The 21,114-nt window shown below is 33.9% G+C and overlaps 1 protein-coding gene and 1 long non-coding RNA gene across 3 annotated transcripts; one reads left to right on the top strand and one right to left on the bottom strand.

The window, feature by feature from the left end:
* Window positions 1-191: 191 nt before the first annotated feature.
* LOC141385820 (uncharacterized) lies at window positions 192-2,965 on the bottom strand. Its single transcript, XR_012406887.1, has 6 exons — window positions 2,909-2,965; window positions 2,476-2,588; window positions 1,390-1,516; window positions 1,130-1,215; window positions 790-832; window positions 192-697 (listed from the first exon to the last, which is right to left on the bottom strand). It is a non-coding gene; the product is annotated as an uncharacterized lncRNA (long non-coding RNA).
* Window positions 2,966-4,373: 1,408 nt separating this feature from the next.
* On the top strand, window positions 4,374-15,837 carry nelfb (negative elongation factor complex member B). 2 transcript variants are annotated; one of them, XR_012405779.1, is made up of 13 exons: window positions 4,374-4,656; window positions 6,970-7,130; window positions 7,213-7,312; window positions 8,113-8,343; window positions 8,883-9,068; window positions 10,284-10,396; window positions 10,493-10,595; window positions 11,254-11,349; window positions 11,428-11,570; window positions 13,304-13,410; window positions 13,490-13,631; window positions 13,743-14,055; window positions 14,144-15,837. XR_012405779.1 is itself a non-coding variant. In NM_200168.1 (13 exon segments), coding segments are annotated over 13 exon segments (1,752 nt in total). In that variant the 5' UTR covers window positions 4,386-4,554; the 3' UTR covers window positions 15,472-15,837.
* Window positions 15,838-21,114: the final 5,277 nt, after the last annotated feature.

Below are 21,114 nucleotides of genomic sequence, written 5' to 3'. Positions count from 1 at the left end.
GGGGTCCACTCAAAACAGACTTAAATCAACACTTTCAAAAGGGTTGGCACATTGACACCGAAGTAAGGGTTAATTTTAACTCAGGGCAGAGTTAAAAAATGTAACTATATTTAACACCACCTGGTGTAATATATTATTTTATTCAACTCTCTTGAGTGTAAATATGGTAAAAAGGTCAAATAGACTGTAAATTACAAAATAAAAAACATTTTATTTGAAAACATTCACAACTTCAACAATTCATTCAGTTTTTAAAATGCAACAATGTCAAATATGCTTTAAATGTTTTATTAGTACAGACAGTATCAACAAAATATGATGTCCAAACTTTGTTTCATCAGAGCAATTTGAAAGTTCAATATAGCGTCACTCATAGTTTTCTTCTGAACGCATAGTTTTCTTCTGAAATTACATTTTAAACAACTTGGCGTGCAAATCTTTCACTTCTGGTGTTTCCTTGGTCCTCCATATCAAACACAGCAGTTTAAATGAAGGTATAAATGCTGTAAACTTGTGTGAAAACAAACTGGAGCTAGGAAATCTCATCAAGCATGTCCTGTGAATGAAGTGCTTCCCAGCCACAGGATGACCTTTTTATCCATGACGATGTAGTAGCTGCTGATCGCTCGTCTGGTGGTTCCTGATGCACGGATATAGGGTGATGCTCATCTAAGAACTCTTCAAGACTCCAGCATGACTAAGAAAAATGTTTGAAAACAAATTGCAATCAAATGATATATTTAAAAGAACATTTAAAGTAAATAAAACATTCAAGAAATCTAAACTCACCTTTTGAAAATCTTCATGATGATCCACAACTTGACTCTCCCAGCTGGTTGAGGTGACAGGATATGGAAAAGTAGAAAAAACACATACATCACTGTTGGATCTCCAAAAACAATTAGGTTAACCACTATGACTAGAACTGGAAAAACAGGCAGCTGTCTGTCCAGAATCCTGAATTTAACACAACACTTGGAGCTAAATTTAGAGGAGCTTAAAATCTTTTATATCATTTAGTGATGCTGACTTCCCCAAAATATTGGCCACAGTGTAAAAAAATATTCATAAACTTACAGTTTTCTGTAAGCGTGTGCGTGTGTGTGTGTGTGTGTGCGTGTTTCTTTACCAGATTCAACTTGTTAGGCCCTTTCAGGTCCAGTATTGAGGCCACCTTTACTGGAGTCTAGCAGATGTTTCAGGTCCAAATATAATCTAAAATATTAGGATAAGCAGAAGAGGAAAAGTGCAAAGCAGAGCAAAACATTATTTAAGTAACAGTTCACCCACAATACAAAACTTATCACCTTCATGTCATTTGTTATTCTCTAATGCTCTAATACCCTCTCAGCTTATTGTGAAACAAATACAGAACTTTATCAAACATACCTTCATTATTATCACCACATATGACCAAGAAGGTGTGCTTGGTCATTTCACCAACTCTGGAAATGCACCATCCGTCTCTAATCAGCCACTGTCACAGGGTCTTGTGTTATTGTACAGAGAACTGTGGCTGTTAAAAAACAACAACACATTAGTATCTAACACATATGCATAACCTTCAGATAAAAAAAGAGAGATGAATATCACAAAGTATGCCTCACACTTTTTCAGATATCTTTTAATTCAGATGTTGATTATTGATAATAAATCTACAAATCAAACCTGTATCATCATTAGGCTGCTCAAATATGAATCAGTTGATTAATTTTACAGACAGGTGGCTGTTTACAACGCACTAATAAAACGGAAATGTTGTGTACAGTACATGCTAAGTTTAGCCTTTAGTTTTAAGCACAATATCATGCGGGAGAAAAAGCTTGACTAAGATGTTCCTGACTACAGAAATAGCCTAACTTACTAACGTCAGACATCCCGAGTTGAGAAAAGTCATTTTCGGGGGATACAGAGTTGATTTGCGGGAGGTAGCGGGAGAGATAAGTACCTGAAGAGCAATGGGATGAGCTGCGCGCGACGTACCTGAAGAGCGGTGGGGGTGACTTGCGCGCGACGTACCTGAAGAGCTGGGAGGGATGCGGTGGAGAGGGGCGTGCAAAGTGTTTAATGACCGGGCGGGAGACGCGCGATTTCCGGGAGATGATCATTTATTTGCGGGCATCTACTTGGGCATCTGGGAGTCTCTGTGCATTTGCAGGATAACGTTAACGTTAGTCCCGCAACTTCCGGGAGACTTCTGTAACGTTAAATGTCTGATAAAGTGCAAACGCGGTCATTTAAAGACATTAATGTTAACATTCCGACTTTAATGGTTGTCAACACTCAATATAATTCAAGCGTAACGTTACGTTATCACGCGAGTCTATCAACTAACGGTATATGGACGGCCACGAATGAACCAGTTTAAAAGGGCCGCGGTGTTTAAAATAACCAAATTAACGTACACGAATAACAAACAATCATTTGTTTCAGTCAGGAAGCCTTTTACAAGTAAGCATATGTTCATTTACTCACCAGATATGTTTTAGAAACTCTCCAGAGCTTATGGAAACCGTCCTGTGTTGCCGTTAGCATCCGGGCAGAGTAGGCTAACGTTAGGCGGCTCCGGTGAATCCCTCGCTAGTTTGCTTGGAATTAAAGGAGAAGTGTCGATTTTATTTTACAGATGGGTAACAACGCACAAAATGGCATTAAGCGTGACAGAAATGTGTTGAACATGTACATTTGATGTTTTTATGCACTATGTATGCGTGAGCATATATAAAAACATTCTTGAAAAGAACTCAATAGTAATGCAGTTAAGCTAGATACACAAACGACCATGAATGAACCGCAGACGTTTAAAATTGTCACTCCATTCTAAAGTTATTAACTTAACAACATGTTTACAACTGTATTTCCTTAAAGAAAGTCAGTAAAATACCAACATTTAGGTAGTTTGACTCACCAGTTGCTGTTCTAAACCTCAGATGGAAAATGGCGTCTGGAAAATTCTTCAGTGACTGGGGCTGCATGAATTCCCGGATGTTGGAAATAACACCACCAAGTGTTGAAAAGATAACTCCTTGATTTCGCACTGAATAAAATAAATTCTAACTCTAATTATATTCATTTATCAAAATCTAACTCTTTAACGTCAACACTTTACTCTCAAATGCTTCAACACCGAGAATTTAACTCTGATGAATTTGCTGTGTAGTAATTACATTTGTGTTTGTTTTCCACTATTATTATCTCATACTTTTTAAATGTAAAAATTGACTTTCAACATTGACAACGTATCTGAACATTTAATTGTGATTGTTGAATGTCTGCATTCACCTAGTTGTAATTTTCTGTACCCTTTTATTACTCTTGTTTTCATTTGTCTTTTCCCCTTCTTCTTATTATTATTAATTTTTAGTTGTATTATTATTATAATTATTATTATTTTCTTTCTCTTCTCTTGTAAAAACAACAACAACAACAAAAATAATGATATGTAACTTTTTGGACTGAAACAATGTTTGTTTTTTCGAAATAAAAAATGAACATAAAAAAGTAGAATGTAGAATGTACTCATCATGCACTCTCAGATCAACCTTCTTCTTCGTTTTATGGCGAGTTGCGAACCAACTTTAAAGGTGCATATCGCCACCTACTGTGATGGAGTGTGAAGAGGTTGAACTGGTTTCCTAAATTCTATTGTATAATCCACTATTTTTAATGAACCTTATTACTGCCTTTATTTGTCTTCCTGAATCTAAACCATCTTTTAATAAACCCTTTATTGTGAAATCCTGGTATCCTAAACTTTGCAATTCCTCTTTAAGGTTTCTTCTCTCATTTTTATATGCTTTGCACCTTTTTAAAACATGTTCTACTGTCTCATCTGTTAGACATGTGTTGCATAAACCTGTCTCATGTTTCCCCATTATGTGTAATGTTTGATTTAAAAAAAAGTATGTCCTGTTCTTAAACGTGTTAAAATAACTTGTTCTCTTCGACTAAGATTATGTGATATTTTGCTTTTCTTTACTGTTTTTTGGATCTTATGATAATGTCTACCTGTGTTATTGGACTCCCAAACTTTCTGCCATTTCCTATTACAAGCTTCTAAGATTAGGCTTTTTCCTTCTGCTCTGCTTAGTGAAATGTGTCTAATTGGTTCATTTTGTTGTAGAGATTCTTTAGCTATTTTATCTGCCTCCTCATTGCCCTGAATACCGACATGCGCTGGAACCCACATTAAATGAACTATTACTCCCATCTGTGTTAGATTATTAAACTTGATCATAATTTCTGTTAGAATGTCATTTCTTTTCGATTCCATTGTCTCAGATCAACCAGCACCTGCAATTGCCTTTACACACAGGAAGTAGTCCACACAGAGGCTTTGATCTTGAAAGCGCAACTAGGAACCTTTCTGAACCGGAACCTTTGACGATGTATCAGAAACAAGAGTCTGTTGACGAGGCTGCACGGCCAGGAAGTGTGCGATTTACAGATAACGAGCAATGCACATCTAGCCAACATTTATGTTATTTCTGCTGTCAATGCATGTAATTTGATATCGTTTTGAAAGTGGAGCCTTCACTTAGAGAGCGTGTGAAAATGTTCGCCGGGCTACCGGAGCTGGGAATATCCAATGGAGAGGATCTGAAAGAAACTCTGACTAACTGTACTGAACCTCTCAAAGCAATCGACCAGTTTCAGGTTAGATCTTTACAAACGTACACATGTCCTGTCTGTCATGTTCGTGATTACATTTTTCATCTGATGTCTTGCATTAGCCCTAAAGCACCTCACGCTCGTGCTGCAGTCTTCTTCATTGTTTATAATGGGAGGATCTAAAGTCTGGCTGTGCAATTCATCATTTGACAATCTGTTACCATACATATTGCCATATATAACATAACGAGCATAATATAATAATAATATTAACTAATAATAAAATATATATAATAACCTCACCGCAATATATCTCTTGAGCTCGTTTAGTTACTCCTAAGCAATTCCTTTTTAGAACCTCATAACTTGAACGTACTGATAACTGAGAAATAAGTATTAATACTTAATGCTTACTCTTGTTTAAAAAAAAGTATTTAGGCTTAAGAGGTAAGATTGGGTCTTAATATAAAAAAGGGGTCCTGCTTTTCTCTTAAAGCTCTTAAATACTTTGTGTCATTGCTTGATAATGGTGATGTTTTATATATGAATGCCTCAACCAAATGTCCTCAGCCTTAACTCAGCCTTTGAGGTTTGTTGCTGCCTGTCGTAGACTAACTCAATATTGTGAACTGTATGCCAAAGCTGAGTGGCCTTCTTTGAATGTAAGAAGGTACACCCCCTGGATGACTATGGTCTACAAGGCTTTTCTGGGTCTGGCGTCTTTTTACCTAAGTTCCCTTTTTTTATAGGTCAAAAAGCCAGTATGCCCTACGTTCAAGTGAATCTTATCATTTGACTGTTTCACGGGTTCGAACTGAAATGGGGAGGCGAGCCTTTATCCTGGAATACTCTTCAGTCTGAACAGAAAATGTCTGAGCTCATCCCAATTAAATCTTTTCGCTCTTTATCTCCATCTTTATAACAAACATCAACAGTCCATTTCCAATGTATGTGTTTTTAACATATTATAATGTGGTATGGCTGAATAACTAAACTGTATTTTTTATATAATCTTTACTTTTTACTTTTTTTTTTTTTCATAAGTCGTGTGTTGCTGACATCCTAGCCAGGTCACCCTTGTAAATGATATCTTGATCTCAATTGTTTTTTTTATCTGATTAAATAAAGAAACATATCGTATAAGTGCACTAAACTTGATTAAGCATGCACTTTTTGTCTACTCTTATTTCTGTTGAACAATTAAAAGCTGTACATGCAGATAAAGTAATTTTACCATTACATAAAAGGCCACATCATGCAAGAGAGTAAACTTTATGGCAGCTTTTAAATGTCAAATTCAAAGTTTTACTTTAAAGTACACGTTAAATAAATGAACATAATTTAGAGTAGTTTTAATATTATTTACATCATAAGCATAATTGATAAATATTTTAAGTCTACTTTGGCAAAAATGTTTTATTGAATATTACGTTTAAAATAAATATATTAATTGTTCTAACTTCATCGTTTATGATTTGTAATTACAAATATATTTAAATAGAGTAGAACATGCATTCAAGTTTTATGTAAATGATTGTTTACTATAAATCCTTGTCAGTACATCTAGTGCTCTATATTAAGTATACTTCAACCATACCTCAAAAGACAGTGAAAATGATTACAAATTTATTGGTTATTTTCCAATTATTCCTATACCAGTTCTAATAATTTTCAAATTATCCTATTTTGTGCTGGACAGAAGAAACAAACTCGTAAAGGTTTTATTAATTCATATTAATTCTATACATTTATATTTAAAGGTATTTACATGGGCAAATAAGTTTGAGGATGAGATTAAACTTGTTTTGAGATTATTCTAACTGGGGCTGGAAAATATGCATTATTGTTGTTGAGAATCGCATCATTTTTTAAAGACATTTTCCTAGAAAAATGCTATTTTTTAGCTGTTTTAAAATAATTCATTTAGTGTTATTAAAATAAATAGGCAAAAGATATTTAGGTCTAATCAATTCTAATTCAAACAAAAAAACTGTGTCAAGATGCAAACATTTTAAAACACTATGAATGAGTGAAATCCTCAGCAGATATTCTGACTCTGATTAGCAATAGCATAACTAATAGCAGAACAGCAACTGCTGGGGTGGGCGGTATAAAGTTTTTAAGGCCCCATCTGATTAGTAGACCTTGGATAAATAACCAATGCATAAATTGAAACTAATTGATCTCACATGGATATTTTGGATATGCTGTTATCGCAATAACAATAATTTTGCAATATATTGTGAAGCCCTATTCTTATAGCAACTTGCTGCAAAATAAAGTCTAAGACATACTAATCTATGACATGATGATCTATCAAAAATTACTAATGCCTTTCTGTATATTGATTTTTAACAGACGGAAAATGGCATATTGCTGCCAACCCTACAGTCTGCATTGCCTTTTCTGGATCTTCACGGGACTCCACGGCTGGAGTTTCATCAGTCGGTCTTTGATGAACTTCGAGACAAGCTAATGGAGCGTGTTGCCACCATTGCAGAGGGCAAGGAAGAGGACAGGTGAATAGAAGCTTTGATTTTGAACCTTGAGTTTACATAGCTGATCATAAATAATACCTCTCAATCTGCTTAATCCACTCAGGTACGTAAAGCTGGAGGAACTACTGGAGAAAAGCTTTCCCCTAGTGAAGATGCCATCCATACAGCCGGTTGTCATGCAAGTTCTGAAGCATCTGCCAAAGGTACCGATGTGTGCTCTGACCTCTTACTAGTCCCTTCAGGATTTTGTGATCCAGTAATTGCAAAATCAAGCAAATGCAAAAATTCTGCTGATTTGTTCTTTGAGAGGCATCATGTGATGACGTTATTTGCAGAAGTTGGAGTAGGAGAACTGGAAGTTGGCTGGATGTGTAAATTCAGTGGCTACATTTCTGGTTGCTTGAAAACCATGCAGCAGCCATTCAAAGCATTAGACTAAAACATGTCAGAAAAGAGTGTTCTGAGTTGTAATATTACAGCAGTTGATACATCATGATTTTAATGTCCTGTATGATATATGTAGTGACAATATTGAAATAAGAAAAAAACGGCTCATTTTATTTTGTGGCGTAAAATAACTTTTTTTTACTTACAGCTCTTATCAAATTTAAAAAATGTCATTCATTCATCCATTTTGGTAGTTTTGTATCAAATATGATATAGTAGGCTTTAGGTAAAGTATCTCTTTTTATTGCTATTGCTCTTTTTATTTATCTTTTTTTAAAAGTATGTTGCTACTAATTTTCACAGCAGACCAACAAATGAATGCAAGAAATATTGATGCAAATTTTGAGAGAGAAAAACACTGAGAAAATCAGTCATTCAGAAAAATAATCAGTTAAATATTATAAATACTTTTTCATTGAAATCCTGATTGTATTGTATTGAATGTGGTAGTCAAGTGATCCACTTTTCAAGGTTGCACTACATTTAAATGTACATCAAACCATTTCAAAACAGTTTTAGGTTTGTCCGTCTTTGACAGCGTGACCTTCTCTTGCAGGTGCCTGAGAAGAAGCTGAAGCAAGTGATGGCGGATAAAGAGCTGTACAAAGTCTGCGCGGTGGAGGTGAAACGGCAAATCTGGCAGGACAATCAGGCTCTTTTTGGAGACGAGGTGTCTCCTCTCTTGAAACAGTATATTGTGGAGAAGGAAGCAGCTCTTTTTAGCAATGACCTCTCTATCCTGCACAACTTTTTCAGCCCTTCACCCAAAACACGGCGACAGGGGGAGGTGAGTGCCACAACCAACCAAGTCAGCATTTCTGATAGCCATTTGTTTATTAGATGGAAAAAGTATGTAAAACTAAAAGTCACCCCTGCTACTTTAGTATTTGTATGCTTCTGGGTAATATAAAAAAAAATAGATAATTGATCAGTATTGAAGTTTCTGAAACAAAATTCTCACAAAAACAAAAAGTACAATGTGGTGCACACCCAAACAGTTTTTTCCATCAATGTGTTTTAAATGGAATTGTTATTTAATCTTTATTTTTTATTTTGTTTATTGTTTTATATCTTTAAATAATTTTAGTCTGGTTTCTTATTATTATTCCTTTTTTTGTAAGCTTATTTTTTGTGTTTCTAATGGTTGTTCTAAACCTTACTTTTAACCTTAAGTGATGGAATGTTTTATTGTAATTTTAGCCACAATTAGTGTTGCATCTTTGCTACAAAACAGTGTTTCCAAACTTTTGGATTAATTTTTTCAGGATTTAGAAGGATCAATCTAACCATTTAAAGTGTGTATATTTTTATTCATTCCCCCAACAGGTGGTGCTGAAGCTGACTCAGATGATTGGGAAGAACGTGAAGCTCTATGATATGGTGCTGCAGTTCTTGCGAACGCTGTTTCTGCGTACACGTAATGTACATTACTGCACCTTGCGAGCGGAGCTGCTCATGTCCCTTCATGACCTCGACATCAGCGAGATCTGTTCAGTCGACCCCTGTCACAAGGTCAGCTACCAGTTTCACACACCTTTAACTCTCTGATTACTCAACAACATATGTGGAAGCCTTCCATTTCACAAGTTCATTTAAAATAACTTAAGAGATACACAAGAACTGAACACAACTTCTGGAAGTCAGACTTTGTAGCAATCCATGACATGATTGATCTGTTCATAATTATCTCTTTGATGCAAAAGCAAAATGGGTGCTTTGCTGGAAGTTTCAGAATAAATCACTTTTTCTAAATGATTTGTATTCCAGATATTAATTAAATGCATACAATTAAGCCTGAAATGATTCAGACCCCTGGCAGAGTTTGACTTAAAGTTACTTTTATTGATGACACAGGCTTTTCCCCAAATATAATAAGATGAAGTACAAGATTTATTTGCCTCTGAACAAAAGTCAGAATTTGCCAGAGGGGTTAAAATAAATTTCAAGCTTGACTGCTTATATAATTATTCCTGTTTTTTCCCCCCACATATTCTAAAATCTTATCTTTATAAATAAAAACAATTAGCAGTTTTACACATATGTGTGGAAAATGACCCATATAGGAATCTTTGATAGTTTAAAAAGTCATTTTATTTGAAAAGACATGGAGTAAATGGCTGGCTTTCTCCTAAACGACAATATAATTATTTATAATTGAACATTTACATAATTCTAGAGGTTATGTATTGTGAAAATATGTTTGGCAATCTTTTATTAGATTTTATTTTATACTTTTTTTATTTATTTAGTATTATTTTGATGAGGTTAATTTCATATTTTATACATGTCTTTATATAAATATGCATGTGTGAAATGGATGTATTTGCCTATATAAGCATGTATACATATTATATTTATGTATATATGTATTATTTATTTATTTATTTATTTATTTTGTTCCCACTGGTTATAATAAAATCTCTAAAAAAAAAAAAAGTCTTTTTAAAACTTCAGTTTTAAACTCTGTATTAAAAGTGATTTTATATTCAAAATTAGGAAAGAAATGAAAATAAAGATTGGTAATAACCAAAAACAAGAAGTGAAAAACAAGTTCATTGGGGATTATCTGGAATGTAATGGAATCTGGAATTCTTACAAAGATATAGCAAATAAAATCTCATTCTTGTCAGTGGTCACTTTATAAACATATGCTGTGCATCAGAAGCTTAACACGCAGAATCATACACAATCAGAAAAGTAACAGCGTTTCTGTTTGCTCTTTTGTAGTTTTCCTGGTGTTTGGATGCCTGCATCAGGGAGAAGTTTGTGGATGCTAAACGGGCCCGAGAGTTACAAGGCTTTTTGGATGGTGTGAAGAAAGGCCAGGAGCAAGTGTTAGGGTATGAGATTCATATTTAATTCTACAGACAAGAGGCAACCCAGTGTATAGTAAACCTATAGAAGTTTACAATGTAACACTGTCTGTGTTTCCTCAGTGACCTTTCTATGATCCTTTGTGACCCCTTTGCCTGTAACACACTGGTGTTGAGCACTGTTAGGAACCTTCAGGAGTTGTTGAGTCAGGACGCCCTGCCCAGAGTAAGACCTCCAGCTTCATCTCTGCACTACACTAAACATATTTCTTATTTCCATTGATTTTAGTGCTCTACAGTGTTGTTAATGTTAACTAAAATGTTGTACTGCACAATTTATTAACATGAACTAGTATCTTAATGATTTTTATTGTTATGCATTACATAACATAATATGTAATATATTAATTAAATGTTAGATTAAATGAAAAGATTTGCTATTTCATTTAATATTATTTCGAGAAATGTTTAGAAGCAGCACAATTATTTTAGCTTCAGTTATTGCACTGTGGACCTGCATAAAATGGTTTTATTAATTAACAAAAGTTATTAAATCTTATCATTTATAGATGTATTATATGATTAATATAAATATAAGGTATTGTGTTTGTTAATGGATTAGATAATGTTGACAAATCACTGCTAATTTTAACACTAGAAAGACATAAGTATAAACATCCGGAAAAAAAAAGAAATGTTGTCTCATTAGTGGAAGTACTAACATTTCTAAAGCTGAATTAAAATAAAACTAATTATAAAGCACAACAAAATGATTTAAAGTAAGTTAAAAACTGATAAAAACATCAAAGTATAAGCGATATGAATGCATACTGCAATAGTATATGTGTAATGCTGAAATATCTGTGCTGTGTGTGGATTTGCAGGACAGTCCGGACCTTCTCCTCCTGCTGCGGATGCTCTCTCTGGGGCAGGGCGCCTGGGACATGATCGACAGTCAGGTTTTCAAAGAGCCTCGAATGGTAAGATCAGCCCTCAACAGTCTAATGTTTGAAATGGATTTGTCCGGTTTACACAAGGTGGGTCTTGTTTGCCTTCAGGATCTGGAGGTGGTGACACGCTTTCTGCCTGCCATGATGTCGATAGTGGTGGACGACTACACGTTTACAGTGGAGCAGAAACTGCCGAGCGAAGAGAAGACTTCTCTCGCGTACCCTACCACTCTGCCTGAAACCTTCTCCAGGTGTCTGTTTTATCCCACACACTGCTCCTCAATGCTGCACATTCAGGAAGCACTCGTTTTAGTGTTGCAACCAATAATAATTAAAAAACTATAATAAGAAGTAAAACCACACACAGACTCCAGAATGTGTGACACTTGAAGTGCTTTTAATGTTCATGAGGACAGAAAAATCTGAACTTTGTTTCATCATTTTATTTGAGAAAACTAATATCATAAACACACTAAAAGCAAAGATCTTTTCAATATTCCATCCAAATAAAAGTGTGTTTTAACTTTTTACCAATTCCTTATAACAACTACTTAAGATAATTGCTGTAAAAAGTATATAATAAGACGTTTTTCACTTTCAGTCCTAATGAACAATCATGCGTAATTTATAAGTTTAGCTAATGAGTGCTGAAAGTGCTAACATCTTAACTTATAATTTAATTTACCATTGCAAGCTTCTTATGGACATTGAATACTTTTAAGTATAGTAAATTAGTCTTAAATTGACTGAAATGTTGTCTTGTAGGTCTAAAATATATTTATCTATTTATGTAAAGCTACCCAATTGATCCAACACATATCCAATCACCAACAAATACATCTCAATAAATCTTTTAGAACAGTCTTTTGTGTATACATTTTAGTTTTTAAAGAGTTTTTAATGTTGTTAATTAAAAATATATGTATATAACTAGGGTCTGCTTGTTTTGACACATTTTTTAACTAATTAGAATTATAGGCAAATTATATTAGATAGGAAGATTTTCTTGCAGTTCATTAAAAAAATCATTTGCGTTTAGCCCAATATAAGTCTAAAATTTCATTCTTCATGGTCTTAATAAGTCTTAAATTTGAATTAGTGAAACCCTGTTTAAGACTTCACTTAAAATGATTATATATATATATATATATATATATATATATATATATATATATATATATATATATATATATATATATAATAGTAGTCATTAAGATTATTTTTTAGAATGTTTGTTGAGTTTCTAGTCTAAAAATTCCTAAATCAAGAGAAATTTTCTATATAAGTGAAAAATATTGTATTGTTTTTAGAAATATGTCGGGATTAAGCAAGTTTTTCCTTAAAACAAGCTAAATAATCTGCCAATAGGGTAAGAAAAATAATCTTGTTATAAAGTAGCCCACCACTGACAGAGTATTTACCCTATTTCTCACTTATTTTCAAATTATTTCTGAAAACAAAACAATATTTTTGCTTGTTTAGGAGATGCTACTTAATTTAAGAATTTTTAGATATCTAGAAAAGAAACAATAGAAAACCTTAAGTAAGAAAAGCTTTTTTTTCCTAGTGATTTGATTTGGTGTAATGTGAGCTCACACTTTACAATAGGGTTTCTTTAGTTAATATTAATGTATTTACTAAAAAAAGTAATAATAAACAATACTTGTGCACAATTTATTAATCATACTTCAGCATTTAGTAATACATTATCAAAATACAAATTCATGCTTGTTAACATTAGTACATTCACTATGAGTTAACATGAACTAACATATTTCTGTGTTTTACGAGCTAACATGAACAAATACTGTAATAAATGTATTGTTTATTGTTTGTTTATGTTATTAAATACAATCTTATTGTAAAGTGTTACCAAAAATTCAATGCAAGCGGAAGCTTTACTTCTTCCAGTAACCAGAGTTTTTAGTTTTGGTCCAGAATTGTAATTTAATTGGATCATTATTATTTCTGTCTATCATCTTAGGTATATACTGGATAACAGGGTGGCGTGTGAGATTGGCCTTTACTATGCTCTGCATATTGCCAAGCTGAGGAATAAAAATGCTTTACAGCGGCTTCTTCCTGCATTGGGTAAGACAGCTATCAGACTCCTATCAGTTTTAATAGTAAAGCTGCACACTTGCTGATCACTTTGTTTGTGTGTTTGCAGTGGATACATATAATGACATGGCATTCGGAGATATATTTCTCCATCTGCTCACTGGTCATCTGACTCTTCTCTCTGATGAGTTTGGAACAGAGGAGTTTTGTACTGCTGTCTTTGATAACTTCCTACTCACGTCTTTCTCAAGGTCTGCATCTTCGTTTGTTTTTTTCAAAGCATAAAACAAAAAAAGCTTTAATAGTAGTATAAGAATAAATTGTGATGCTCATCATGACTCATGGTTTGTTTTGATTTGCAGTAAGGAGAACGTTCACAGGCATTGCCTTCGCTTGCTGAATCATCTCCATCAGAAGGTACTGCCGACTTACATGGAAACCTTGATGAAGACGCTTGAACCACCAAAACAGGTATTTTTCAAGGAAACAAGACTCGCTAAAAGTGTTTTTTCATGTTAAGAAATGAATTAAATGTATGCGCAAAGCTGCAGTATTGCATAAATATTGTGAATAAATTCTGAAGTGCAGTGAACTGATGACCTTCATGGCCAATCATTCCTGTCATTTCTGTTGAGCACTGGTGAATACCATGGCAAATCAGCAGTGTTTAAGAACGTGCTCAACAGTTCTTAAACATTAACGAAAAATGGACTTTTTTTTTATTTCACTACTAAAATTTAATATTGTGACAAGTCTAATACAGTGAAAGAATCAGTTCATTAACTTGAGTTTGATCAATCTAATTATGTCTTAAAATTATAAGGTTCTATCTGACATTTTTGTCAAAATTGAGATATTGACATTTTCTTATTAAATGACAACTTATTTACATTATGGGAATTTGTTTACATTTTATGACTTTAAAAAAAACAAATGTTACATTCATACTGTTTGGTATGGAATGCAAAAACTTTTAAACTTAATATCTCTAAATCATTCAGAACGCAGATAGAACCATATAATTCCAAGGTGACGAAATGGCATCTAAAACGTGTGTTTGGAAAAGAAAACGTTAGCAAAGTAGTGCCATTTTCCTTAGCTAAATATGAGGCTCTTTTTATTTACAACATCCATTCAGAACTGAACTTCGAGGCCATCAAAAGGCAGTAAAATTATAAATTTGTGTCACTTTCTCTTCACTGACTAGATATACAGCAGGTACACAACGTTTCTGTGTGACTCCAGGCAATACTTCGGAGTTTCTTCCCACCGCAGCCTCAATTTTGCTTTTAAAATGGCGGCAGCGTGAAATCTGTTGATAACAAACATGATCTGTTTTAAAAACATTTCAAACTTATACAAGTCACAGAGAGTTGTAACAACTATTTTAATCCCAGTTTCTTTGCAGAAAATGTTCTGTGGGCATGTTATTATAGAAACATGGCTTCTCTCAATCAATTCGGTGGGCGGGGAAACCACACTCCTACATCACGTTGTGGTGGGCCTCAAAATCCCTGGGATTTGGGTCCTATTTTAAAATCAGAAAATTAAAAAAAAGAGACTTGTTGGGTTTATATCACTCCAATATGACTGTGGACACACCATACATACAGACAGTTCTGTCCAAACTGCTTACAAAAGTTGATTTTCATCATAGGTGCCCTTTAATGTTGCCATTGAAAGTCACTAGATGGCACCTCATCTACTTATGGGCTCAATTTTGTTAAAGTTATTATTGTATATTATTATTTATATACTGTTGTTGTACTATTATTTGGATTTAGTTTATTTTGTTTTCATGTTTATGTTTGTAGATTTTAGTTTAAAATACAACTGATAAAAGTGTTTTGTTTCTTTGTATATTGAAATATTTATGACGACATTTTGCACAAAAACCTGATTATATCCAAATCTTAACTGACCCAACTACAGAGCAGTGAGTCGGTGAAGGAGCTGTACAACTTGCTGAAGGAGAAGCTGGAGGCCTCCAAGAAAAGCCCCCCGCAACCAGAGGAAGCCCCTTCTCTAGATCTCGGCCTTCATCCTGTTACTGTGCCGCCCACTCCCTCCACCCCCACAACCCCTGTCTAATGGACATGGGACATCCCGCACACTAAACAGCAGCAGTGTTTGAATGGAGGTGTACGGCATGCCTAATTGCGTAAAGACTGAACTACGTGTCAAATGGAACTGTGCTGTTCACGTGACTTAGTTATGTTATTTTTCTCCTTTTTTTTCTCCCCTCTTTTATAAAGGTCATTTTAAAAGTGTTTTCCATTTTTGCAAATCCATGGGCTCGGCTCTATTTCAATTTCTACACTTCTTTTAAGAAAATGTAGTCCAGTTGTTAAATGAGTTCTGTAGTATATTATGTATAGCATCTCTCATGGTTAATGGGATTTGCTTTGGTTTGTGTCAGTGGCAAGCCCTGGTGTAAATAAAATAATTGATTCCAAAGTTTATATTGTGAGTCTTTGAGTCTCTGCAAACACACTGTTGTTTTGCACTCGTGATAAAATATGTGCATAATTAAATTAATGAATAAAGTATGAAATGTTGCACTTTTCACCTGGAGTGTCTATAAAGTACATCAAACTCTCAGGACGTCCTCTGTGCTTCTGTCTCCACCTAGTGTTTCTGCATCAGAGATTGACCTTTTGTCCTGGCTGTGATGGAACGGTTGCTGTTGTTTGAGTGTTTTCTGTGGTATTAAAATGTAATATAATAATAATAAATGGTATAGAAACGACTTTGACAGCAAATTTTGCAAATAGTTACAAAGAAACGGCTAGTCACACATTAACTTTCTTTTCAGTATATATTTCAGTATATATATAAACAAATCATTTGTTAAAATAAGGGTACATGCATATATGTTTATCAACACAAGAGGACAGAGGGACATTTAAATAAATGCTATATATATATATATATATATATATATATATATATATATATATATATATATATATATATATATATATATATATACATATACACTGCCTGACAAAAGTCTTGTCGTCGATTCCTTGTAAGAGTAACAGATAATAACTTGCCTTCTTTTGATCATTTGCAAAAGTTGCAGAAGGCAATCATAAAATACTTCAGAAGGCCTCTTGGAACCCACATGGACCCAAGTTTCTCTCTGAAATCAGTCAAGTTTCATGAAGGAAAAATCATGGTTTGGGGTTACATTTAGTATGGTGGCGTGCAAGAGATCTGCAGAGTGGATGGCAACATCAACAGCCTGAGGTATCAAGATATTTGTGCTGTCCATTACATTACAAACCACAGGAGAAGGCAAATTCTTTAGCAGGATAGTGCTCCTTTACATACCTCAGCCTCCACATCAAAGTTCCTAAAAGCAAAGAAGGTCAAGGTACTCCAGGATTGTCCAGCCCAGTCACCAGACATGAACATTATTGAGCACGTCTGGCGTAAGGTGGAGTAGGCAATGAAGATGAATCCAAAGAACTTTTATGAACTCTGGGAGTCCTGCAAGAATGCTTTCTTTGCCATTCCATATGACTTTATTAATAAGTTATTAGAGTTATTGCAGAGATTTATGGATAGAGTCCTTCAAGCTCATGGGAGTCATACACAATATTAATTATTTTTTCCACTGCACCATGACTTTAAATTCTATACTGTACACTTTCTGTTAAGTGATGAGACTTTTGTCCTAACAAAGTCAGATGTTAGTGTCCTAATTAAATAATTAAAAATCACAGCATGATCATATTTTATTTTGGAAAAATAAGCCTAATCTAGAGGCCTTTGTCTTTTGTATAATCCACTTCTGATATTAAATGACCAACTAGAAGTTATTGTTTGTTGTTTCTAAAACTTGGGTAGCCGATAAGACTTCTGTCAGGTAGTGTATGTATATATATATATATATATATATATATATATATATATCAACAAATTATGTCTGGTTTATGTGCATTATGTTCATTATGAGTGGAAGGAAAAGATGAACTTACAAATTACAAGTTGCTTTATTGGTTACAGAAACCATAAACTGAATGGGTACTGTGTTGTTTAGTATAAGTATATATTTACCTTTTTTCTCTAAACCTAAACTTATCTTGACAGTCTATTTATAATATGCATGTATTATCTAGAAATTTCATGTGTGAAATCATGTAGGCTGACAATTAAGAAGTTTTTGTAGTTTGGTTAATACTATGGCAAACCAGAGGTGTTTTGCCAAATTTTTGAAGTAGAAATAAATCTAGACTTTTACTGGAAAAGTATAACAATCTATATTTTTATTTAAAAAAAAGACTTTAACACAAATAATAAAAAGTAAACAAAATAGTAACCAATTAAGTAAAAAAAATTGATAAATATTACCTTTTTGAAATGACCTCTATTTCCTGATGGAATAAAAACAGGTTTTCTATTTTCTAGTGATATAGTGAGATAATGTTTTATAAAATTTTTCTATAATATGCATATTATAGAATATATATATATATATATATATATATATATATATATATATATATATATATATATATATATATATATATATATATATATATATATATATTCTATAGTTCTTGTATGTTGAGAAAATTATGATATTGATGATATTATGATATTATACATACTGTCACTGCTGAGCTTTTTTTGGTGGTTCTGATTAATTTTTTAATTATAGTAGTTAGTTGCTTTGCACTCGGTAGACAAACAAATAGAATAAAATCTCATGATCAATGACATTCAGTCTGATTTACTGGTCATCACCTGGTGGAAAATATGGTTTACATGGTGTTTCCCTATAAGAGAAAAGAACAGTAGCAGTGTGTGAAATCTTCCTCAAATTGCTAACAAGTGTTCACTTTCCAAAACACACTGTTAAATTAAACAGGAATTGGTGAAGTATATAATAGGAAGACATAACCACATGTGAAATTGAGAAGACACCAAGCACCCAGAGACGATGAACATTTCCTCTTTAAAAAAAAAAAATAAAAAAATAAAAAGCCTGTTTACTGTGAGCTAGACTACATTCTGGCTAAAAAGACTTCATTTAGCTCAGGGGTGTCCAAACTCCGCCCTGCTATTCAACAGATGATCTTTCTTTGTTTTACAATTAAAAACTCACTACAATTTCTGTCCCCGTCAATCTGATTTAAATAAATTTCTCAAATGTGAATGTGAAGATTCAGCTCAAAATACCCCAAAGCTTGTGTATTAAAGCTTGTCAAATACTTTTGTTTGTCATTAAATGAAAGTGAGCTGCCCTTACAAAAAATCCTGCAGAAACCCTGTAGTTATTTAGCTGTATTTGCAAGGTTTCTGTAGCAATCATGTAGGACTTAATGCAAATCTTACAAGACAAGGTACAAAGTAAAGTAACACTCCTACAGGAATTGTATGTACTTAAAGGACTCTTTAACATCCAGAAATGATTAAAGAATGTCAGTTTCATGGTTTTATTGGAATGTTATTGTTTATTCATCAGTCAACGCTGATTGGGCTAGTTGGTTTGGTGTGTTTCACACATGGCCTCAAAGCATCAACCAATCAAAGCACGAGTGTCACCTTGTGAATAAACAATTCAAGTCAAGAAGGAACACGACAATATTGATTATTAGATTATTAGACATATTGCCAGAGTGAATCCCCCATGATGAGTGACAGTTACTGTGATAATGGTACTATACAATGCTTTGTTAAAGAGTCACGAAGTGTTACTAAAAACACTATTAGGACACATATATTTCACTAAAAAGTGAAACTTTGTTGTTTTTGAACAAATTCATTCTTCCGGTTTGAAAAAGTTTTTGAAGCTGTGTCATGGCCATGAGATCATTATGTAAATTCCAGCGTGGAGACTTGATGTCTGTACCGGCGGGCACAACGTGACATTATTGAGTTTTTTTAGCATTAATTCATGAGAATGACTTGGTTCAAACCAATCAGCGTGTTTTATTGTGAATGAGGCGCAACTTCAATAATATGCATGATAGCTGCGATTTTGATAGCTTGTTTTTACCTGTTACAGTGTTCAGCAGGCAGAGAAACCAGGTTGTGTTGCAGAAGCATTGTTTGGAGACATGGGTCATCGGTGTTGCACTTATAAATATGCTGCAACAAAGGTTTTGTTTTCATTTCATTTCATTTCGCAATGAGAGCGCAGCTGAAATCATGAGTGGATTACAGTGGTCTGCTAACACGCAACAAAAATACAATTGGAAGAAACATTTTTTTTACCCGAGAGCTCTTCGCATCTGGAAATGGTGAAATCCGGATTTTCCGCTCCTCTTCTTTTAAAAAAGATGTGGTTGCAGTTGGTGTTGATTGTCCTGTCTCTATAGATTTGGTAAGTGTCTGATCAGTGCTCTTTGTTTATGTTTATTCAGATAGCAAAGTTAGTTTGTATCGTCAGCAGTACTCTTTCAGTTTTTAAAGACATACCTTAGTAAAAATGATTTAGTTACTGATTTTTAGAGAAATATCACTACAATATTATAGACTGAATGATCTGCTGTAAATGCTGCACTCCTAGTGTAATCACCTTAATCAGACTATTACCGTTGTGTAGGATTTTCGCGCATTATGTGACAGAATAGTCTATACACACAACTGTTTGACACTATTCTCTGCACCAAGTCTCTACATCTACTAAGAAATGCAGAGACTCAGTAGGATTTTTTTTCTCCCATACAACATGCAGCATCAAAATTTGATTAAAATGACCCTCTTCAAGCAGTTCCTCGCATCCATGAAATCATCGGTTGCATCATGAAATGTTCCTGAATGAAAGTGAAAGTGCCAAACTGCAGTTAAAGTCGACAAATTAAAAATGAATCACCCGAAATTAAATGAAACTTTGGAGGAGTGCGGTGATGCAAAGACGTCAATAAAATTATGTGCTATAACATGTAAAACAGTTTCATGAAAGGAACATTCAAAAAGCAACTCATGTAAACACCTTAATCCTGTTATTGTTTTATTCAGATTAAGTCAATTAATTCGATATACTGATTTCCATGTAAGTGTGTCCCTGTCTATCTCCCCTGCATCTGTGTTTGTGTTGCCACTGTAAAAATCAGCACGTGCATGTACTGAAACTCCCCTTTTCATGCAAATCCTTCCCTCTTTTGTCACTCGACACTCCCACAAAGCTGGACTCACCCACTTTCCTGACATTTTACAAACTAGAGGTGTGAAAACACCCTACTGAGACAGTGGGTTTAATGAACTTGTCTTTAATGATCAGCAAAGCCTTGTTTCCAGGGATTATTTTTAAAGTTGAGCCAACACTTTTGTGATAATTTATGATGAATCACTTAATACATTCTTCGTTTATATGTCGCTTTTTTGATAGTCTCTAAATTAATGCTAATAAATAAATTATTAAAAAATATAAATGTTTCTTATAAACTGTGTTTTTAGCATCCATTTTAAGTCAGAAAGAAAATGAGTGTTTGTAAATATAATGTGGTCTGACATTTCTGAACGTATGAAAGTTTCAAATGAAAGTATGTTAATTTTACAAACAGTTATTTACTTTTGAGTGTGGTTTGCAAGTCTCAGATGGGCAGAAGCAGCTCCTGGTTCAGTTGGTCGTCCCTGTTCTGTCAGTTCAGACAACATCAGACTTGCCTCACAGCACCAATGCTGCCTCATTCCATTATTCATCAAGTGTTAAAGCTGTTCAAGGCATGTTATATCTGAGTTCTCTGAGGCTGACAAGTGTTCGGCTGAATGTCTTCA

This window comes from Danio rerio, chromosome 5 (genome assembly GCF_049306965.1).
Source record: "Danio rerio strain Tuebingen ecotype United States chromosome 5, GRCz12tu, whole genome shotgun sequence".
Taxonomy (NCBI): domain Eukaryota; kingdom Metazoa; phylum Chordata; class Actinopteri; order Cypriniformes; family Danionidae; genus Danio; species Danio rerio.
Note: the sequence above shows the minus strand (reverse complement) of the source record. Positions and strands in the feature narration are given on the sequence as shown.